Genomic DNA, 21,218 nt, shown 5'->3' with positions numbered 1-21,218 from the left:
TCCAACAGCCACTCTTTCTTCACAAGTGGAGGAAAGGCAAAAAGACCTGTGTCCAGGAGACTGGTAACAGAGTGATTAAAACAAAAGAAAACAAGTCAATTACCAGGGATTTTCGTGGCCAGACAGATGGCTGATGTCCCTCTGGATCCTGGTAAACTTGTCACCATCACTGTTAGCACTAGTGACACAGCTGCAATGGAAAGATGAAGGAATAAACAGGCCATAGATAGATGGCTTTACAAGGGTCATAGCAATTCTTTGAGCAAACAACTGCAACACGAGGAGACTTGGAAGCTTCTCCTTCTGCTCAACTCCTGTTTATCCCACAGAACAGGACATGGTTCACTTGACTGTTCATTACTCCACCAGAAGATGAAAAAACTGCAGGCAGAAGGCCCACCGCACAAGCACTTTTTTATTGAAATCAGGAAGTTGTACAGGTACAGGCTTTGTACAAAAATCTAAGGAAGTAAATTTCCTAGCTTGACTCCAATAGTTTAAAACTCTGCGTCTGGTTTTAAATGTGGGACATTTCAGCAAAAGCTTGAAATGCTCATGAGACATTACATGTTTGTCTGCCTTGCTGTAAGTTCTGCATTACAGGAAAACGGAGAGACAGGCAGACTAGGTTCTTGGTTAGGAGTCCAGCAAGCAATTGGTGTCACAGTTGTAGCTTATCTCATTTGCCCTCAGGAAAGCTGATACCTATCAGACAGTGAAGAATCCCACTATTTGTGCTCAGATATAGCTCTGTTGATTACATATTTGACTCCCAGAACTGAGATGGGTTGTGTGAGTGTACGTGTGTGTTTAAGAGATTGACACTCAATTCTCAGATTTTTAAAATACTTCCTATGTTTAGCTTGCAAGCCAGAAAGAGGCAGAAAGCATAAAACTTCATCCTATGTACACACACACCCCCCTTGCATTAAATCAGTGTCAGTAAAATCCAGGAGGGTTCTTAGACTGCCACCACTTGACTTACAAAAATGGGGGGGAGGTGCTGAACGTGTCTGTGGTAGGGTACACCTTGGTATTTCATTCTATAATTCACAGTATGAAAACTACTTGAATTCCACCTTAGCATGAAAGAGGGAAGGTTTTTAAAAAAACGATTTTTGGGCAATTACAAACAGGTTTCAGTATTAGATTCTGCTCTTGTCATCCTTCCCCTACTCGTTACAAAACCCAATCAATATGCAGCCACCATCACAATGTTAAAAATGCATTCAAGGTAGTTGGCTGGTACCTTGAAACAGTACAGAAGCGCTCAAGAAGATAGTTTCCTGCAAGCTGCGGACTGTACTGGCAGTCAGTGTAGGACAGACACGGCATGAAAGAACAGCTTTGTCCTTGTGAAACACACACTTGGCTTCCAGGGCACAGGCTGCTGCATCTCAAGAGGATGGAGAGCTGGGGTGCAACGCATGGGAGGCTAGAACGTTCTCTGCAAGGCTCAGATGAACTGTGCCCTCAGAACAAGACATGTTAGTTCATTCTTACTACTCCTCTGGCTTCTTGCCCCTACTGCTCCAATACTTGCTATATGCCTCCTGGAACATGTTTTTGCAGGGAATTTTTGCCTTCAGTTTGGTGCAGATAAGGAAAGAACCCCCCATCTTCCGATGAAGAGAGTAGGTCTCCTCTGGCGGAGGGACAAGCCGATGCTTCAGCATGACTGGGATTAAACCATGGATCTTTTCAGTGGTGCTTTGGCTGCCAAAATCAAAAGGTTCCTCAGACGCAAAAGCCTCTCCCAGGATGAGGACAGCATTTAAGTGGGCATCTTCCATTTCCTGCCCAAAAGGAAAGAGTCATAAATAATATCACTAGCCATTTTAACCACCAGGGAGGAAAAGGAGAAATGCTAGTGCTAACAGTAGCAGCTCAGGAAAATACCTAGCTATACTGACAACAAAGGTCACCTCCAGCCCCCAGCAAGACTGATGAACCTTTGGTTAATACAGTTTCAAACAACTAAACCTTCCAGAAGACCATCTGCCCAGTAATGAAATTTCAGCAGTCATCACCACCTGCAGGGTCTTGCTGGGGGACAGAAGGAAGGACAGTGCTTTTGGGGGTAGCTGTATCATCGTTACTGCTCCCGCTCCCAAAAAAAAGCTCTTTTGAGAAAACAAAAGTTCTTTTGAGAAAACAAAAGCCAAACCCCTTTTTTGCCCTCCTCCCTCATCCTTATCAACAGGGCTTTCAGACTGACATTGGCTTTTACCACATCAAGAAATCTGGGGAAGTCCAGAGACCCGCAACAAATTTATCACTAGCCACCACTAAAAGCAGACCATTCTGCTCCATACCTTGACTTCATAGCCAGTGAGGAATTTCATTTCAATGGACTTCTTCAGTACTCTTTCTCTGTCCATGTCAGCAGCTGCCTTGATTACCTGAATAGGAAGAACACTTTCAGGAGAGCTAGGGGATGACTGAAAAATGTTTTGAGTACAGGACTACAGGTACACAAGCTGCCCGCTTGTTGGCCAGTTCAAGAGCTACTGGCAAAAAGATACAGCTGCTGGCTCTCCAAAGCTCTTCCCAGGAGGGCTGCACATAGCCCAGAGAATGTAAAGGACCATCAAAAAAGCATCACTAATTAATCAGCCCCTCCCCCAACAAAACAGTAGAGCCAACTGTGAGAAGCTTTAGGTGACATCTGCTGGCCCCTGGCAGCTCAATTTATCAAGTGCAGAACATGGTGATCACAAAGGAAGCACATAAGACTTCACATAAATTTGTAAGTCTGTAAGCAAGCTAGAAATCACAGGAAGAGACAGTGAACAGGACAAGCAATTCCTGCATACCCTCATATAAAAATTACTGAATTCTGAGTGCTCTGATAGGCTCTGCTGCCCGAGTCTCCCAATAAGCAACATTACAGTTCTCCACATCTGTCATGCAATTTTAACATCCAAACTCAGATAGCCAGAGGCTTGCAGCAGACATGCAGAAGGCTATGGTAAGGGATGAAACAGGAACAGACACCTCTCTCTTGCCTCCAGCCCTGCTTCCTTCCACACCCAGAGTGGATTCAAGTACAGAGTGATACAGCTAATAGATAAGCAGAATTTCACAAATACTCTAAGACCCCCAGTGCAGCACTATAGGACACAGTGCAAGTCCTCACCTCTATGTAGACATCTGTGAACTTCTCATCAAACCCTCGTGTTGCTCCAAAGTCCAGCAGGGCCACCTGGAAATGGACACACCCATCTGTATTACAGTGTCAACCACTCAAGTAAAGCCAGACCTTAAGAAGACTCCTGATGTCTTCAGGAAGGTCAGCCGGCTGGAGAGCCTTTCCACTGCAGCCCAGCTTCCCCCTAACTCCTTCATTTCCTGACAGCAACACAAACAGTTGCGCTAGTACGTGGCAGAGGAGGTATGGCCTACGCTCACATTGTCACACCTGCTCAGCTGGTAACTCCACTCAGGCTTTCTGTGTGAGGACAGAGCAGCACAGAACCTTTTCCCAGCACTTTCCAACACAGACCTCAGGGATGAATAAGCAATTCCATCTGACCTGCAGGGCACAAGCAAGCAGCCAAACCAACAAGCAGGACATTGGCAATTCTTCCCCAGGCACCCTTATCTTCAGCACAGCACAAGACAAGAGCATTCAACTGAAGAGTCAGGAGTGCTCTGGTAGAGCACTGCTAGCTGCAGCTTCCACTGACCAGCTTCAAAACAGACCCTTAGGCTAAGGAAGTAGCTGTGACTGGATCTAAGGCCAAAGACAGGCAGCCAGCCAGGATTACAGAAGCCCTGCTCTCCCACCCAGGCCACGTGAGGACAAGTGGCAAAGGGACAGGTTTCAGCTGTCCTACCTGCCCAAGGCTCAAGGACGGGTATCTGAGAGGATCTCAGTAAGGGCTCGTTAAATTCTGGGAGTGGGGAATAATCAAAAGCTGGTGAAAACCAGCTCTTGTACAGGCAGAACAGCGGCTGCTTGGACTTACCTTGTGCAACTGCGGGTCGTAGAAGAAGTTTGACCAGTTTGGGTCAGTCTGCATGTACCTGAACTCAAACAGCTCCCGCAGACACAGGACCAGGATGTTGTGACAGATCTTGAAGAGCAAGGAGAGACAGAAGCAAGTCAGGAGGGCAGCAAGCCTTACACATGTAATTTACAGCAGGCACTAGCAAACAGGGAATACGTCACCACACTGGCAGGAACTATCTGTTCCATGCTGCAAAACTCCTGAAGAGGTGAGAGCGAGCCTCTGCAGCAACTCTCAGCCCAAACCTGCCATGGGACATCCTTAGCAGACAGCAGAGATGCCATGCAAGTTTTACATCAGCCTGAGCTGTAGTTCATATCAGCCCCTGGATGTGCCTCCAGAGAGGCTGCTACCCTGTATCTGGCAGCTAAGAACAGCAGGCTCCAGAGGTTGTCCAACATGTGTTACTTGTGTCCTGGTCCTGCCTTTTACCTTCCCAGCTTTGACTACGCACTTGGTTGTTGTTTTGAGAGCAAAGGAACATCTTCACAGTGCAAAGAGGGATCCAGAAGCAGAGGTGGGGGAGGCCAGCGGAGCATTACAGCCTATGCAGGTGGAAAGTCCTGCAGGACCCTGGCCAAAATGAAGCCAATGCAGCTCAGGGGAAATGAGATGCCGTTCCAGAGCATTTTAAGTTAAAGGTCCAAAGCAGCTAAAGAGGAGTGTTTCTGTAAAGCTGCCAAACAACATACAGAGCTAGGTCCAAACCATTTCTGAAAGGGGTCTTCACTAGATACACATACCCACCACGTAGTCCTCAGCCAAGTCTTCTGCTGGGCTCAGCACTGACCCAGCAGACCCAAACCTTGGGACTGACAGGCCTGGGGGAAGCAAGAGTAGCAGTCCCTGAAGGACCCACTGCTGAATTATATGCTACAGCAGAGCTTTTCTGTGAGGATATTTAAGCTGGAGCCTGTTCAGCAGAAAAACTGCCAGCCTCATTCTGCCCCTCTTCAGCTTCTGCGAGAGAAATATCAGATCCAAGAGCGGGGGAGGAGAGCACCAAATGGAAGCCAGTCCTTGCTACAGGACACTGCCATTTGGGTCAGAAGGCTGTGGGTCAGCCAGGCCAGTCGCTTATAGGAAATAAGGGTTGCTCCCACAGCAACACCCCACCTCACAGCCTTTTAAAAGCAGCCCTGATGGTACAGCAGCTCATTGGAGGGGACAAGCCCTAAGAACAGACAGCTCAGGGGTCACAGGCAGCCCGCCCTGGCATAGCTTCAAGTCCTGTATGGTGCTGAGATCTGTTTATCTAGAGGAACATACTCTGCCCTCTTCTCCAGTGACCTGCTAACAGCTGACAGCTCACACCAAGGAAAAAAAAAAAAATCCAAATACCAGGACAGTTATTTCTGCTTCTAGAGCAGCTGCTTGTCCCACCACAGCACTCCAATCCCTTGCTATATTCAGCACCGCCGCCTACCCATCCCCACATCCCCCCTCCTGTTTACCGAGAGGTACTTTTCCAGCAGCCCTGTGCAGCCCAGGTCAGTCCCACAGGAGATGACACCTAAACGCTTGCACAAGGGCAGGAGATGATTCTGCACTCCTGCTCAAAAGAACAGCTGCAAAACAAGACCCCTCTCCCCTAGCTGACAATCCCTCCCAATCTTAAGGTCATCTGAGAGAGAAACAGGGCATCTAGGAGCTACACAGCTAGGCTACCTCCTCTTCAGCTGCCCTTGCAATTCACCCCTCCAACCCCTCCCTGCTGAATGCTAGCACCTGCAAGGCCTAGACCAGCCTGAGAAGACTCCAACATCACTGCCAAATTCCTTACACAGAAATCTTCTGAGGCTTCAAACAGTCCCCGACTCCAGCCCTGCTTTGCGCGGCTCAGGGTTTGCCCTTCCACAAAGCATCCCCTGATCTACCAGTCACCAGGCAGGCTGAGCACGCTGCTCTGAGCCAGGGGAGAAGGAAGACCACCTCACAGTACCTCATTTCGAATCTCCTGGCTCAGCCCTACACCTTGATCCAAGGGGAAGCCAGACACCAGCTCTGTGGTCAGGACATGCTTGCTGCACAGCTCATCCACTACTCTTGGGATGTAAAAGAAGGGGTGGTCTTTCAGCAGCTCCCTAGGCAATAGAGAAAGGAGAAGAAAAGGTTAGGAGCCCCGAGAGCAGCTGGGCCCCTCCACAACAGCACACAGCCCCTTCACGCAACCTCTCCCCACACCCTGGCTGAGGCTGCCAGACCTTTTTCTCAGCAGTTACAGTAGGGATCAAGTCACCAGAAACCACGCCAGTGACTTACAGCTGCTGCCGGCTCCTGAGGTCAGAGCAGAGCAGGGATATTAGGAGGGCTCCAGGCTGGTACATCAAGGGGCACTAGGCTCTTTTGCTTACCCCACTTTGCTTCAGGGCCAGACTACACACATGGAAGAAACAGGCCTTTTCCAAGGGGAGCAATGCCACAGGGGCAGTTCTGCAGAGGGACAGGAGAGGCATCTAGCCTCCGGCAGCTCTCCCTCATCCAGCCTTCATGTAAAAACAATGTGGATCCCACTGCTACAGCAAGCCAAGGGAGCAGGCAGTGCTGGTGGTATTAATTGCTGTAAGAGAACTGAAAAACCTCCTAGACTAAATGATGGGAGAAGCTCATAACAGGCTGACAGAAGAGTACACAGAACAGCACTGCAACCTGGCCTCAGGAGTTACTGCAGTACCTTCACACATGGTAAAAGAGAGGCTCACGCTGAAGGAGAGAGGATATGTTATTACATTTCAGCTGACTGAAAATACGCCTGGCTGAGACAAGGTGGTAATTCTAGGGGACAGCTCAGGCCACAAACACACACCCTTCCCCTGTGCTACATCCCAAGGCACGGCATTCATCTCCCCACTATCCCTGAAGTTAAGCAACCTCTCCTCCGTTTCACACACACATAAAGAGATGGGAGGGGTTGAATGCAATGGTGTGAACATACTGGAATTTCCTTGCGCAGGCAGCTTCTCTCTGGTAGTCACACTCCAGAGCCAGCTCTCTGCTTAGGACTTCAATCAAATGCTCAGGGAACAAACCTGAAAGTCAAACAGCAGAGAGGAGAGTAGGCTTAGAAAAAAGGAGCCCCTCAGGCTAAGCTTTCCAGAGCTGCAGCTGAGGAGCAACTTTGAGCTGAAGAGCATAAGAGGCCACAAAGAGCCAAAGCGTATTTCCAACTAGATGCAGGTTCTGCAGGTAATCCCAAGCCAAGGCTACACAGCTGCTCCTAAAGCAAGGTACATCCACACCATTCTCATACAGCAGGGCTCTGCCCTCCCCCAGCTCCCATCCCACAATCCACACTGTCTCTTCCTGGTATTGGCATGGCTGTGCAGAGACACACACCAAGGAGTAGAAGCACATGAACACTAGCCTGGGCAAAAGCAGCAAAAAAGGCTCCAAACCATATCTGTCTACAACTAGGAGCAGGCACTGCTAGGCAGAAACAGTCAGCATGACTAAGACAGTGAACTGCAGCAGCACATAGCCAGGGCCTGAGTTGCCAAGTCCCATCTTCTCAGTCTTGGAGCTGCAAAACCAATCTACTACTTGGGCCAGACACGGCTGGGACTGCAGCAGCCTCTGCAGGATCCTGCCCAGCCACCACAGAGAACAGCCCCAGGTTTTGTCAGCACCCAGCCTGATTTTAAAGCAGTATTTGTACAGTCCCACTAAGATTTACAGCTGCTGCAGGCAGGTATTTGGAAAAAAGGAGTATAAGTCCTGCATTCCCTGTAGGAAAAGGGACTTATCCGTGTGCTGGGACACTGAGCAAGCTCCAAGTCTGACGGTTCTCCACCTCTCCACAACTCTGGGAAGAACAGAGAACGACTGGGAAGAGCACAGAATGGCAGGCATGGAGGGCTACAGGAAACATGGAGAAGAATGAGTTCTGCCAGATGTACCAGAAAATAACAGGGACAAAGCAAGACTACCTAAACCTGAACACTGCCCACAATTCATGCCTAGAAAGCCATCAAAAGTGAATATACCCAGACACTTTATACTTTGCCAAGAGTCCCTATGGGTCCTTCACTATAAAGAGCACACAGAGACAAGTGCACATTATCTGGCAGGTGCATGCATATACATGGCCAGGAAAAACCAACACAGGTGCACTTACCACCCCACTGAATGGACACTGGAGCAGGCACCTGCCCAGCAAAGGCCGTGGCAGCTCTGCAGCAGGAGAGGGGAGCAAAGCATGGCTCCCCAAGTTGGCCCTGCACCCACTGCCCACATCCACTACCTCTCCTGCTTTCTGCAGGAGATCTGCTCCTGGGCAGACTTATCAATTCTTAAGTCCTTTTCACTGTTTCCTTGAGGCTGTTTCCTCCCTCCAGTCTATGGAGAGAAGTATGCAGTGCGCTTCTTGAAAGGGGTTGGCAGAACTCAACATGCACCAGCGGGAACACAGGGCCTGCTACGGGTCTTTTTACCTTCAGGGAGAATATTGCTCATGCTCAGGACAGTCATCAGGTTGTTAACATCACTGTTGATGCTCTGGGCGACTCCGGGGTACTGCAGGACAGAATGGGAGAGGGCAGTGTTGAGACTAGATGACCCAGTTGTAGAGTAAGATAAAAACACCTTCCAGCTCAACATCCACTGACCCCCACAACACAGCCACCTACAGCCTGGCAATGAACCAGGGCATACCTGAGCCACACACCCCTCCTCTAAAAGCTTATTTAAAGCCCAGCATCTAAAATGGGGGACAGAGAGACAGGCTAAGATGCAGCTCCTTGCAACCAGAATGGCCTGTTCAGGTCCTCTGACAGGGACTCTTCCAACACATGAAAGGTTCTCAGACACACGAATCTCGCAACAGAGCTGGCAGTCGGTCATTTCCCTACCACAGCTGAAAGCACATGCCACTGACAGCCCCGGAGTGTTTCACCTACAGCAGCAGGGCAAGCAGTGAGGCCCCAGCCTAGTCCTGACAAAGGTGCCTCCTTCTGTTCTTTCTCAACTTGTCTGTCAAGGGGACCAGCCTACACTGCTGTGGAGCAGAATGTGCATTGATACCACAGGGGTAACTTTCTATTGCTTTTACCTCGGCCTAACTTCAGAGAGTACTTTGGACACAAGTGGCTTGAGAAGACACTAGTACCCACCCCTACTGTTTCTAAAGTCTCCCCACTTTACAAAAAACCACCAACCAGATGACCAACTTTGCTCAGTCAGCAAGGGATGTTTTCTAAAGTCTCCCCACTTTACAAAAAAACACCAACCAGATGACCAACTTTGCCTTGGACCCTCAGTCAGCAAGGGATCTCACTCCTTTGGATTATAAGCTGTGTTCTACAAGGGATTTCAGCTCCATAACTCAATTCTGTTAGAAATCCCTGCTTGAAGTTGCTTACAGCTTTAATGTGAATTGGTGAATACCCTCCTGCATCGTCAGACTGTCACTGCTCAACAGTCAGTGCCTGCTTGTCACTTAAAGCTTCTTTAACCTTTGGGCTGTGGCCTGAAAGGGGCCTGTGGCATGTGCACATACCAGAGAGGGGACTGACATATGGAGCAGGTAGGACCCTCGCACACAGTCCTAAAAGTACAAGCAGTCCCTCACCACCATTATCCCCACGCTACAGTGTCCTAAAAGTACAAGCAGTCCCTCACCACTATTATCCCCACGATATACCTATGAGACCTCTCCTACTCATCTGGAGTCAGAGACTGGCTCAAGCTACGGAACCTTTTCTGTCCCTCCCTTCTGCTTGCTGGACCCAAATTTTCACTTGCATTAAAATGTTTCTTATTTGTCCAGCAGTAAACATACTTATGCAGTTCCCCTGCCCTTCTATGGGGGACAGACAAGAGACAAGGCTGGTCTGTAAAGCCCACCTGGATTTTCATGGCAACTTCCTTCCCGTTTTTCAAACGTGCCAGGTGAACCTGACCAATTGAAGCAGCAGCAAAGGGGCGTTCTTCAAAGGACTCCAGTTTATCCCTCCAGTTGGGGCCAAGATCGTTGTTCAGAGTTTTCTACAAATAAAAAGAAAGCATCAGGGTATGGGAAGCAAAGATTTAAGATTTTTGCTATTGGAAATCACATTCCTCTAAGGCAACTCACACAGCGTATAGCAGTTCTGTGTACCTATACCCTGCTTTCTAGATTGTCCTCCCTTCCTATCATTGTACACCATTCCAAGGAGTGGTCCAGACAGCAGTGCTCCCCCAGCACTAAACAGATGCTGATCAGGTCTGTGTGAAGCTCTGTTGCTCTGGCCTAAAGGACAGAGATCTTGAGCACAAACACTGCTGCCTTAGCAATAAAAGTCCCCTTTTTGGTGCCACTTGTTATCTTCCAGAAAGTGAGCAAGGAGGTGGATATTTTTCCTTTCGTCACGCTGCCAAGCTGAACAGAAGCAATCCAGGCATGCAAGAATGACTCTCTTTAAGGCAATATTGACAATTAAACACCACAGCCTGCTTTAACAGCTTTTTTTGCTACATTGCCAGACTGCCATATTTAAGGTCTGTTCTGCTCAGTGTCTTTCAGAAGATAAGTAGTGCCAGCAATTCTTTTTGCATCACCCTTCACATTTTAATTTACAGAGGGAAGTAGAGACAAAGCGAGAACATGTACACAGGAGAAAGCAAACTTAGTTTGCTTCATTCTGGCTCTTCTCGATGGTGGGTTACATTTAACCAAAAAAGTAAGGACAAAGTTGCTGTTAATTTTCCATCAGACTAAGGCTTGTAAGTCTGTTTCTAAAATAGGATGCAGGCACTTCTAGACACTGGCTTAACATCCATGAGAAAGACGAAGAGAGGAAACAGAAGAGGAGGCTACATTCAACAAGACCCTATAATCATATTTGTATGCAACATCCTGTTCCATCAGCATAGTCTTGGGATATAAAAAAGCCAATGTTTTTCCCTCTGTCTAAAGCTGAGCTTCAATGCTTTGGAGAGAAAAGGCAGCACATAATTGAGGTAAGGAATCAGATGTTACCCACAATTGAAAATATGCAACATTTGTTGAAAGAATACTCTTTCAACAAATAATAATAATACCCCATCCACCTCCCCTACTGGGGTATGTCACAGGTGACATTTATTTTTGTCCTGTTTCGGCTGGGATAGAGTTAATTTTCTTCCTAGTAGCTGGTATAGTGCTGTGTTTTGGATTTAGGATAAGAATAATGTGGTAACGCACTGACGTTTTAGTTGTTGCTAACTACTGTTTACAGTAGGTCAAGGACTTTTCAGCTTCCCATGCTCTGCCAGCAAGGAGGTGCACAAGAAGCTGGGAGGGAGCATAGCCAGGACAGCTGACCCAAACTGGCCAAAGGGATATTATATACCATACGACGTCCTGCTCAGTATATAAACTGAGGGGAGTTGGCCAGGGGGGCCAGCAATCGCTGCTCGGGGACTGGCTGAACATCAGTTGGCGGGTGGTGAGCGGTTGCATCACTTGTTTTTCTGGGTTTTGTTCCTCTCTCTCATTGTTTTACTTTTCATTACAATTTCTTGTTATTATTATTATTTCAAGTATTAAACTGTTCTTATCTCAACCCATGAGTTTTCTTACTTTTACTCTTCGAATTCTCTCCCCCATCCCATGGGAGGGGAGCGGGAAGGGTGAGTGAGCGGCTGTGTGGTGCTTAGTTGCCAACTGGGGTAAAACCACAACAATTCTGTTATTGTCCCTCCTCCCCTAAGCAGGAAGGAGTATTTCTCACCATCATCTGCTTTATCGGCATGAAGTCGGCGCTCTGACGTACACGCTCAAAAATCCTCTGGAGATGGGGGTTGATGAAGGCATCATCTGCCAAGGGAAAAGCACATGGCAGTCAGTGCAGGCACTGCATTCTCCAGTTCTTCTTCAGCACACAAAGAAACATGCACCTGCATTCAGACAACCAGGTTATCCTGCCCCCAAGCACACCCCAGTGAAGGTTTTGGAAATAATTCTAGTTCAGAAACTCTCCATACCCAGAAGTATGCTTCTACAACAGCCCAGAGAAAAGCCACCAGTTCTGGCAAACTTTTCATTTCATAAAGGCTTATGGAGGAATTAGATTTATCTGTTGCTCTCCCAACACTGGAAAAAAGTCCAGGCTACCAGCCTTAATCTTTACAACTCAACCTGCACATGCGCTTGTGACATTCAAATAAAAATATCATTCCTCTGCATTTACAGATGCACGTGCAACTGTAAGTCCATCCCACCAAGAAACAAACAGCTACCTTAAGAGCACTGTCCTGGGAAGAGGGGTGGAAAGGAATGGCGAGAAAAATGCAGAGACATGACATTAACACTCAGCGTTGTTTAGAAATTACCACCGAAGCCATGAGCAGCATTTAAAAGTACTAACAAAACCCGACTGTGGAATCAACAGGAGCTCCCATTCTGTCACTGCAAGTCAGAGATTAACAGGCTTTGCAGGAACAGTGAGTAAAACTCCTGTTGTGACGTTATAACCTTGCAAGAAGGCTAGACATTGCATTTGCGTGCGCATTCCAAACACTGAAAGAAACTTTTGCTCTATCATCGATGGTGTATCACTGCCAAGCCTCTGAACATTATAAAAACTATTCTCAGGGGTATGTGAAAGTATTAGCCATCATGTTGTAACATGATAACCTGTACCTCCTAGGATGACTGTGCAGAACAAGAATGGACCTCACTAAAAATGACTCCTGCTCCTAGAAGCCATTTGTGTCAAGGTATCAGGGTCTGCCACAGGCAATTAAGATCAACTTCTGTTGTTTTGCTTATTGCTGACATTCAAAAAACTCACAAGATTATTTCAACGTTTAGTCTGAGAGGGCATTCTTAACTGGGGCTGCTTGACCACCACTGCTTTGTTCATTAGCACAACGTCAAATAGCCAAAAAACCTGCAAGTCCAGATTGACTGTACAGAAACTCAGCAGCAACATTAAAAATCAGTCATGCTGCGGAGGCAACTCTGACACAAACGAGGCTTACAACATGCTGATGAACAAGGTTATACGTCTTCGTGGTAAACTGATGAGGCCTTACCGGAATGAAACACGAAGCAAGAGTCAAGGCAGGGCACTCTCAACTGGCAAATGCAGCTGCCTTTCCAACATCTTCCAGAGCACACGCACCAGTATACAGGATGATTTTCGGCCCTTGGCATCCTTTCTGTGCCTGACCTTCAGGGATGCGAGTCCCTAACAAATCCACTGTCTCCCAGAAGCAGACATCAGGGTTTTTAAGGACACTGCTTTGTAACTTGTGGGTGGTTTAGCTCACAGGTGCTCAGCTGCACCTGGACAAGGCAACACAGAGCCCCTGCGTTCAATTAGCACACATCCCTGTTAAAAGAAGAAGCCAATTCAAACTCATCAGGCCACAGAGAAGCCCATGAAGTGGCAGGAGCTGTGTGAAGCCCTCCTGTCCAAACAGCCAGCTCAAGAACCTGATGCTCCGCACCATTGGAAGCGTCTAACCTATTTCACCACAACTATCCCTCAGCAAGGTTACCAGGGGCCTATGTTCTCGCCAGGCATTGCAGCACTCCACGCACTCGTCACAAGAGTCAAATGAGGGCAGGGCAGCACCACCGAGGTTGCTAAAGGCCTGTATGTTCTTGACACCCAAGTGAAGTCAATCAGCAGGTGTTTGACACTCCTGCCAGAGCTCAGTAACATTAGGAGACAGCTGGGAAGTGACAAAAATCCAGAGCATTTCTGCTCCTCAGAGCTGGCCTCTCACGGCTATTCCCTCTCCACTCACATCCAAGCCTCAGGCAGCTGTGACCAGGCTCTGGGCACACATCAGGTGCAACTCAATAGTGTTTTAAGAATTTTAAATTAATCCCCACCTATGGTAGACAAATTAACTTCAGAGTTGATTTCCAGACAGGACTCACTCACCCCACATACCAGAGGCACTGGCCACAGAAAGCCAGGAGCACAAGAGCTCCTCCTGGATCTGCACTGTGAACCTGGCAGTTCTTACAGGGTGAGAAAACAGCATATAGGTGGCTGCCTTTGACATAGCAGCTGCTGCCTCCCACTTAGCTTTGTTAATGTTGCCATCAGCCTGGCATGCACCTAAAACAAGTCATTAGCAAATGAAGAACCATGGAATGCCACAATCAGGACTCTCTGGAACAGGGAGCTGGTCTTGCTTTATTGGCTAGCCCAAGTTATTTAATACAATACTAGATCCAGCCTCATCAGTCAACACCTACAAAAATTCAAGTAGAAGCACAAGCCAAGCAAGCCGAGTACTTCAAACACTCAGACACTGACTCAGTTTCAGTAACATCTTGAAAGGTATTTCCAGACAAGTGTAACAGCTATTTTTGCCTGGTTCTTTCCTTCCCTATCAAGTTGGGCAGGAAGGCGAAGTGGACAGGTCCAGATAAGGTTTGAATTCAGCACACCTGCTAACTTCCAGAAGTAACCTAACAGTTCAGTGCAGACACTGATGTCACTCATGCCTTCACCTGTGATCACTGACTTCAGAGCCCAATGGACTAAGTACCAGTTTGAAGTCTCCTCAAGATGAAAACAAGTGTTTTATACCTGATAAGATTATTACCTGATAAGATTATCAGCTGTACTGGCCTTTCCAGCAAAGCTTCACTGCCAACAAAGCATATAAACCATAAACATGCTGTAATGGGAGAGGGCTGTGGATATAACCTTGACCACTTTCGATGAACAAAGAACAGGATCATGTTCTTGTCATCATCCTCCTCCTTTCTGGCAGGATACCTGTGTACGGAGTGTGATATAGCTCTACTTCTCAACAATTGCTTTTAACACAGGCATTAAAATTCACAGAGAGCATCACCTTATTTTCAACCAATTTTACTTGTGCGCCTGACACATAGGGGCATTGGGAAAGTGGTGTTATATAATGCACACATCTAGTTATTTCATCCTGGGATTAGACTGAACTGAATCAAGCATATCTCCATCACTGCTCTCACATGAGAAAGCCACTTGTCTAGTTCCCCCACATTCACTTGACGCTGATTCCAGACAGCTGACTGTGCATCACAAAAAATCAGTTGCCCTACCTGGCAGCACTGCTAAGGAGGATAGCTGAGGACCTATGCTACCACTTACCCTGAATGCTTAACATCTGTCCCAGCTTCAGTGCCGCTCCCCGGACTTTGCACAAGGTTCTCACGATTCTTTCTGCATTGGCCTCCGACAGGAATGGGCTGGAATCCATCACCGCTTTCTTTCCTGAAGAGAGAAAGTGTATGGATGAAGAGCACCCTTACCTCAGTAAGCTCAATCCATTGTGTTAGTCCACTTTCAACAGATTTGTCATTCCCCAGAGAAATCAAACTAGGACCACACTCAGTGCCTACACTGCAACCCAGGGGCATGGACTGCACTTGGACACACGTGTCTTGTGCTGATTTTGATATTGCTGGCTTGAGGGCCAACAGCAGCAAGTCACAGCAGCACAGACATTCATGAAGGCTATGCAGACTGTCCAGGATCCTGGGCAAATGTTGGTGCTTGAACTCGCTGTGCCAGCTAGCTCAGCCTAAAACACTACGTAAAGGTCTCCCAAGTCCCATGCCATAGGCTGCAGCATAGCCTCCGAAGAGCAGTAGGGCTGAGCCACAGCAAGAAGGAATCGTCAAAAGCTTTGACAGCACACTGGGATAGACTGAGAACGCGCTGGCACTTCTTAGGGTGGGAGCAGGGATTCACACCAGCACCAAACCTCCTTCCTCATACCCAGTAACTCTTGCCCAAAACACATAGATTCATACATAAACATATTGCTGTGCAATTGCACATCCAGAGTGTGCACTAGGCATCTGTAGAGAGCAGACACAACTTTCACATCTCCAAGTCCACAATAACATTCTTTTCTAATCAAACTGAAATTTACTGTCTCCTGATGCACAGGCAAAACAAACTCCCCAATACCATAACCCCAAAACACCATGGCTGCATTTTGAAAAAGCAGCAGATTGTAAATCTGGGATGAGGTTAATCAAGCTAGTCAAATCCAGGGAGGCTGGAGGTAGTCCTCACAGGGGAAGCCCAGCAGAAGCTCTCATCTATGATACCTTGCTCTTCTTGGACATTTGTGCTGGAAGGGAAATTAATTCCTGTTGTCAAGATCGCCAGCCTTTTTCCCTTTTACATCCTTACACATGCATGGCATTCCTCGCCATGTTCTTATGGGCAGTTTGCTACCGAGAAAGACGCTGCCGTTAGACAGAAGAACATCTCAATGTAGTTAGTCCCTTGTGCTGACTGCACGTAGAGGCCGTGCAGGGAGGAGGCCAAACCCTTCTGTTCTTACTCTATCAACAGTCATGCAAGCATCAGCTTGCACAGAACAAGGCCCAAAATATACATACTCAAACACACATATTCCTGTCCCCCAGAAAGGGTAAAGCCTGATGTATGACAGGATCACTAAGTAATCATTGCAGCCATCTACACACCAGTGCCCTGGCCCTAAGTACGCAATGTGGTTTTTATGTAGCATAAGCAGCACTTCCCCTTCACTTTTTTTTTTTAAAGGAAGAAGGAAGGAGGAGGGAAGGAGACCCTGACTCAATTTAGTCGTCCCTTTGGGAGAAGCAACCCAAAACTCCTTCTCCAGGCGATGCCCAGTAGAGCAGGGTCAGAAGGGGCAGGCAGGCATCCGCCAACCACTTCTCTTGGGGCTGCAGCTCAGCTCCTGCTGATGGAGAGCCAAGCAGGAAGAAGGTCAGGTCTTACAGCCAGGCTGCAGGGCCCACAGCTGGTACGCTGACCTTGGAGCTACGTCTGTGATTTTTTTTTTCCAAAACTTCAGAGGAAAGGGTACAAAGGACAGAACAGCTGAAGCCCACGTATACAACAAGCAGGGCCCAAAAAGGCATGGCAGCTGCAACAGCCCTGAAGATCTCAGGCAGACGGAAGTTACTGGTGTGTCATGTAGTGCCTACAACAGCAAGAGATCCTCTCCATCTCCAGCTAGCTCTCAGGAAGGTATACAGAGGGAGCTCAGACTGGCCAGGGGACAGGAGAAAGAACAAAGAGTCAGACTGAAGTAGCTGCTGTCTAAACTCTGGTGGCTCACACAACTTGGTACAACCTTCCTGAGGCACTAAGTGTGTTACTGATCTGACAGACACCCTTCAGCTCCAGCAAGCAGCTGGCTTGCTTACAAAGCTTTCCCTAGAGAAGTGATGCCACTGAACTTTCCACTGGCAGTGCACAGAGGATGCCAAGTACTACCTTTCCCTGTCTTTCAGCCCCTCCTTTCCTTTACCTGTTTCGTGGGAGAGCAGCAAGATGGCACTGCATGTGGGACATCATCTATCTGTCCAAATCCCTGTGCCAAGTAAAGAATGTACATGAAAAGGAGAGGAAGAAAAACGCTAGGACAACTATCCTGCTCTTGAGAGCAAGACGCAGAGAAGCAGGAGGGGCCCAGAAGTCACCATCTGCATCACACACAGCAATCCTCAGAGCATATTTTGCTCTGGATCCTGAATGTAAGGAGTCTGAGAGGCTGAATATGTAGAGCTGCCTAGGGAAGAAGGATGTGGCTTTGCCCACTTGAAAAGCTGGCTCTGGAAAGTGGAATGCTTGGAGCCATCTAACAGAGCTCTGCCTCTCAGCTGTACCATCAGGAAAATTCTGTGTCCTTAGCAATGATGAGGCAAATGAACCCTTGTATGAGCTCTGACATACAGACACACGGGAGCTAGGGAAACTACTGAGTCAAAGCCTCACCCTTCTTCACACCACCTGCACACACAAACACCCTCCTTTGAGTCTGCAGCAGGATAAAGGAGTTAGTTAATGATTAAAGTCACCTCCAGAAGCCAATGAACCCTGACAATTTTAAAAGAGTCTTATCAGAGAAAGAGCCAAACACAGGCACTCCCCATCCTCTTCTCCTGGTGTGCTTCTCACTAAAGTCAAGCCACAGGGGCACTATCTGATCACCAGGCAGCCCAACAGCACATGATCAGCCGTTGATTGTTTATGTACTTTGCTAAAAGTGGGCATGAACAAGAAGGTGACTTGAAAGCGAGAGTCAAAAGCAGGATTATGTAAATGGCAAGCGAAGAGGAAAAAACAGAGACAAAACAGACATAGGCTTCCAAGGCTAGGTGGAAAGGAAGTGGGGATAAAACCCAGCACAAGTTCATGAAAAAATATGCCAATTTTCAGCATTAACGTTTTTTCCCCAAAGACTGCAGGTACCTTTTGATACTACAAACGATTTCCTCCCCATCTTAAGATCACGAAGTTGGGTTTTTTTACCTACTTCATCAGGGAAAGGAAAAAAGGCAAATAGAAGTCACATCTAAATAAGCTGTGGCAAAAAGGAGACTTTGGAAATGAAGGCCCCTGCAGCCACGGTGCCTGGAGCCTGTCAGCTCTTCCACAGCAGAGGCAGCAGGCAGATGCCCTCAGGAGTGCTTGACCCACGTCTTCCTTTCCAAATCCAGAATCGGCGTGAGCCATTCCAAATCTGTGTGCATCTCACAGCTGCATCACTGCTTTTCCACCTCCTTTGCTACTGTCAAATGGAGAACCAGCCACTGGACTTTGCGTGTATTTGTTTTCAGAACCATCCGCCACACAAACTTGGAGGCAAGGGAAGAGTCAAGAACATAGCCTAAGCACTTAGGACTGAAAACTCAAGATTGCATTATTCCTTTTCATAAGAAAACAACTCTACATTCAAACCTAGGCCAGCTGCCAGCCTTTTGGGGCTCTGCCCAGCCTGGCATTTGCACAGTGTCTAGTGGAACGGCCTGGTACAGGTCATTAATAAGTTACAAAGTTGACCTTGAACCCAGAGACTCTTTACTAGTAATGGCAGCTATTTATCTGGGCACTTTTTCATTTTTATTCCTGGAAATGTATTCTACCCTCCCATTCCCACCCTGTGTCAGCCTTGCACTTTAGATACACACTCTAAATACTGAGACTGCCATCAAGGTCACCAGTGACCAAGGAGGTTATTTTTAATCAGCTACATCAGCCTACCAAGAAAATTCGCACTGGAAATCAAGTAGAGCCATCCTCTTTTTAAAAAAATAAGATGAACCAAACCATTTAAAGAACTTAGAGGGCAGCATTAGGCCCTCAAGCCCTTAAAAAGAAAGAAAAAGGAAAAAAATACCAAAGAAACCCCTGCACCTACTCACAGGAATTTAGCAGTGGAAAGAATTTATGCCCAGGACATCAGGCTGGGATGGAGAAGGGAGAAATTTACAAACTCTTGCACCAGACTTTTTTGTTTTAGGATAAATCCCTTAAGAAGTGAATTGTTTATGGAAACAGAGACAATCCAAGGCGGAGAGGAGAGAAGGGCCCTGTGGCTACTAAACAAGGATGGGGAAATTGAGCAGGAAAAAAATAGATCAGCACTAGCACAGTTGCTAGAGAACATGCAGGAGAGTAGGCATTTGGGCTCCCTCCATTTGATGACAGCAATAGAAAGAAGTACAAGCCATGCTACTAGGATCACTTGCAGCTCAGGAGTTTCTGGCTTCTGGTTTTGTGACTGAAGAACCAGTGTTTCTAGATCCGCATTTTAAAGGCGTGAAGATACTTTCATTTGTACTGACTGGACAAGAGGAGGGTAATCAAGAGAAGGCTCTTTCCCATCACTCCTGGATGCCAGTGAAAGCATGAAATTCTTAAGCATGCCTTTGGGCATATACATATCCCACTTGTTTAAGTTTGAAGTGCCAAGAAGTTACTATTGCAGCAGTGGGGAGAGAAAAGATGTCCTCTATCAGCTTCCAGAGTACAGGACGATACGTCATTCTCAACAGAGACAAGTCTTAGCCCGTGCTTATGGTGCCGGCAGCCAGAAAACTTGGACACAAATGCCTCAAGCTGAAATCATGAAAGGGGTGCACAGGCATTTTTAAAGAAATGTAGAGGTACCTATGTCAAGAGATTTCCCCCAAGAACAGCTAAGGCTGGTATTGCCAGAAGAACAGTAAGAAAATGGGATCTTGGACTCAAAACTGTGGACACATCCTCTGCCATGCATTTCTGCAGGAGCAGGGCCCATGGAGGGAGTTCTCATCCATGGAGCCTTACCCACCACTGTAAAATCCTGTGGAAAACACATCCAAGGACACTAGCTAGAGGCTGTAGCTGAGTCACCTGGAGACTTTCCTGTGTCCTAGGCCTGAGAAGCTCCAAGAGAGTATGAGGGCTGAAATAGTCTTTTACATCTGCCTCACCTCAATACTTGCTGCTCTTGGCCCATCCTCGGTCCCACTACCCTTCTGCTTTATAGTGTAACCACTGCTCCAAGCTCTTATCTAAGCAGACATGACAGCAAGAGGGGAAGCAAGAACAAAAGCAAGACAGCTAAAAATAAAAGCCAGGTCATTTTCTAACTCCCTTGCCTAGCATTGAAGTCGGCAGTTCTCATTGCCTTATTCTTTAATCAGGGTTTGTTTGAGAAAATTGCTCTTCCCAAAGCATGACTCAGCCTGCAGAGCAGGCTTCTGGCACCAAGTTATGGTTACATGGGAAAATAATAGTTTCCCTAGCAAGAAGAAAAAAGGTGCAATTGCTTTATTGCAAGGAAAAAGTGTCTGTTGCCCTCTAAAGGAAAAAAAAAAAAAAAAATATCCTTTCTTATGCTGTAAGGAAGAGAAACAAAGCTCATGTTATTCCCTCAAATTTCATGAGCTCTGCAAGCTCATGTTTTCACTTTGGGGTGTGCCCAATTAGAAAATAATCTGGCAAACAGAGAAATACCAACAGTTGTGCAATTCCTCCTCTGTCAAAAGCAAAGCAAATCATCAATTTCCAACAGGTATGAACAACCTGTCAAACATTACAAGCACTGCAAGCAAAAGCCTTCAAGGATTCTCTAGAGGATGGGCCATGTTTGCCTGAATGCATGCTTTTAAATCAAAGCAAAGAAACCCACCCAGCCCCAAACACCTCAGATCATGGAGAGAAACAATAACTCTTTGCCAAGGATCGTTTTTCTCTGCTGGGCTGCTCTGCATTGCCTAGTTGTACAGGTGTCCTGGTTCCGGCTGGGACAGAGTTAACTTTCTCCCCAGTAGCTTGGGGGGTGTGCTGTGCTTTGGGTTTGGTACGAAAGGAGCGTTGATGGCCCTTTGATGCTTTGGCTGTTGCTGGGTGATGCTCGCACGGGGCGGGGGGAGCACAGCCGGGGTGGTGGACCCAGCTGGCCAATGGGGTATTCTATACCATCTGACATCATGCTCAGTATAAAAATCGGGGCGGG

The 21,218-nt window shown here is 47.3% G+C and overlaps 1 protein-coding gene across 1 annotated transcript in view; it reads right to left on the bottom strand.

The window, feature by feature from the left end:
- Nucleotides 1-396: 396 nt before the first annotated feature.
- ADCK3 (aarF domain containing kinase 3) overlaps nucleotides 397-21,218 on the bottom strand; it is a 36,591-nt gene continuing 15,769 nt past the window's right edge. Inside the window, exons 5-14 of the mRNA XM_009586968.1 lie at nucleotides 15,074-15,196; nucleotides 11,702-11,787; nucleotides 9,855-9,995; nucleotides 8,444-8,525; nucleotides 6,949-7,042; nucleotides 5,956-6,097; nucleotides 3,972-4,079; nucleotides 3,140-3,205; nucleotides 2,316-2,402; nucleotides 397-1,796 (exon numbers count right to left, since the gene is read on the bottom strand). Coding sequence (XP_009585263.1) covers nucleotides 1,503-1,796; nucleotides 2,316-2,402; nucleotides 3,140-3,205; nucleotides 3,972-4,079; nucleotides 5,956-6,097; nucleotides 6,949-7,042; nucleotides 8,444-8,525; nucleotides 9,855-9,995; nucleotides 11,702-11,787; nucleotides 15,074-15,196 — 1,223 coding nt within the window. The 3' untranslated portion in view covers nucleotides 397-1,502. The remainder of the gene's footprint in view (nucleotides 1,797-2,315; nucleotides 2,403-3,139; nucleotides 3,206-3,971; nucleotides 4,080-5,955; nucleotides 6,098-6,948; nucleotides 7,043-8,443; nucleotides 8,526-9,854; nucleotides 9,996-11,701; nucleotides 11,788-15,073; nucleotides 15,197-21,218) is intronic.

The sequence above is a fragment of the Fulmarus glacialis genome, unplaced genomic scaffold (assembly GCF_000690835.1).
Source record: "Fulmarus glacialis isolate BGI_N327 unplaced genomic scaffold, ASM69083v1 scaffold861, whole genome shotgun sequence".
NCBI lineage: Eukaryota > Metazoa > Chordata > Aves > Procellariiformes > Procellariidae > Fulmarus > Fulmarus glacialis.
This window is presented reverse-complemented; position numbering and strand designations above follow the sequence as displayed.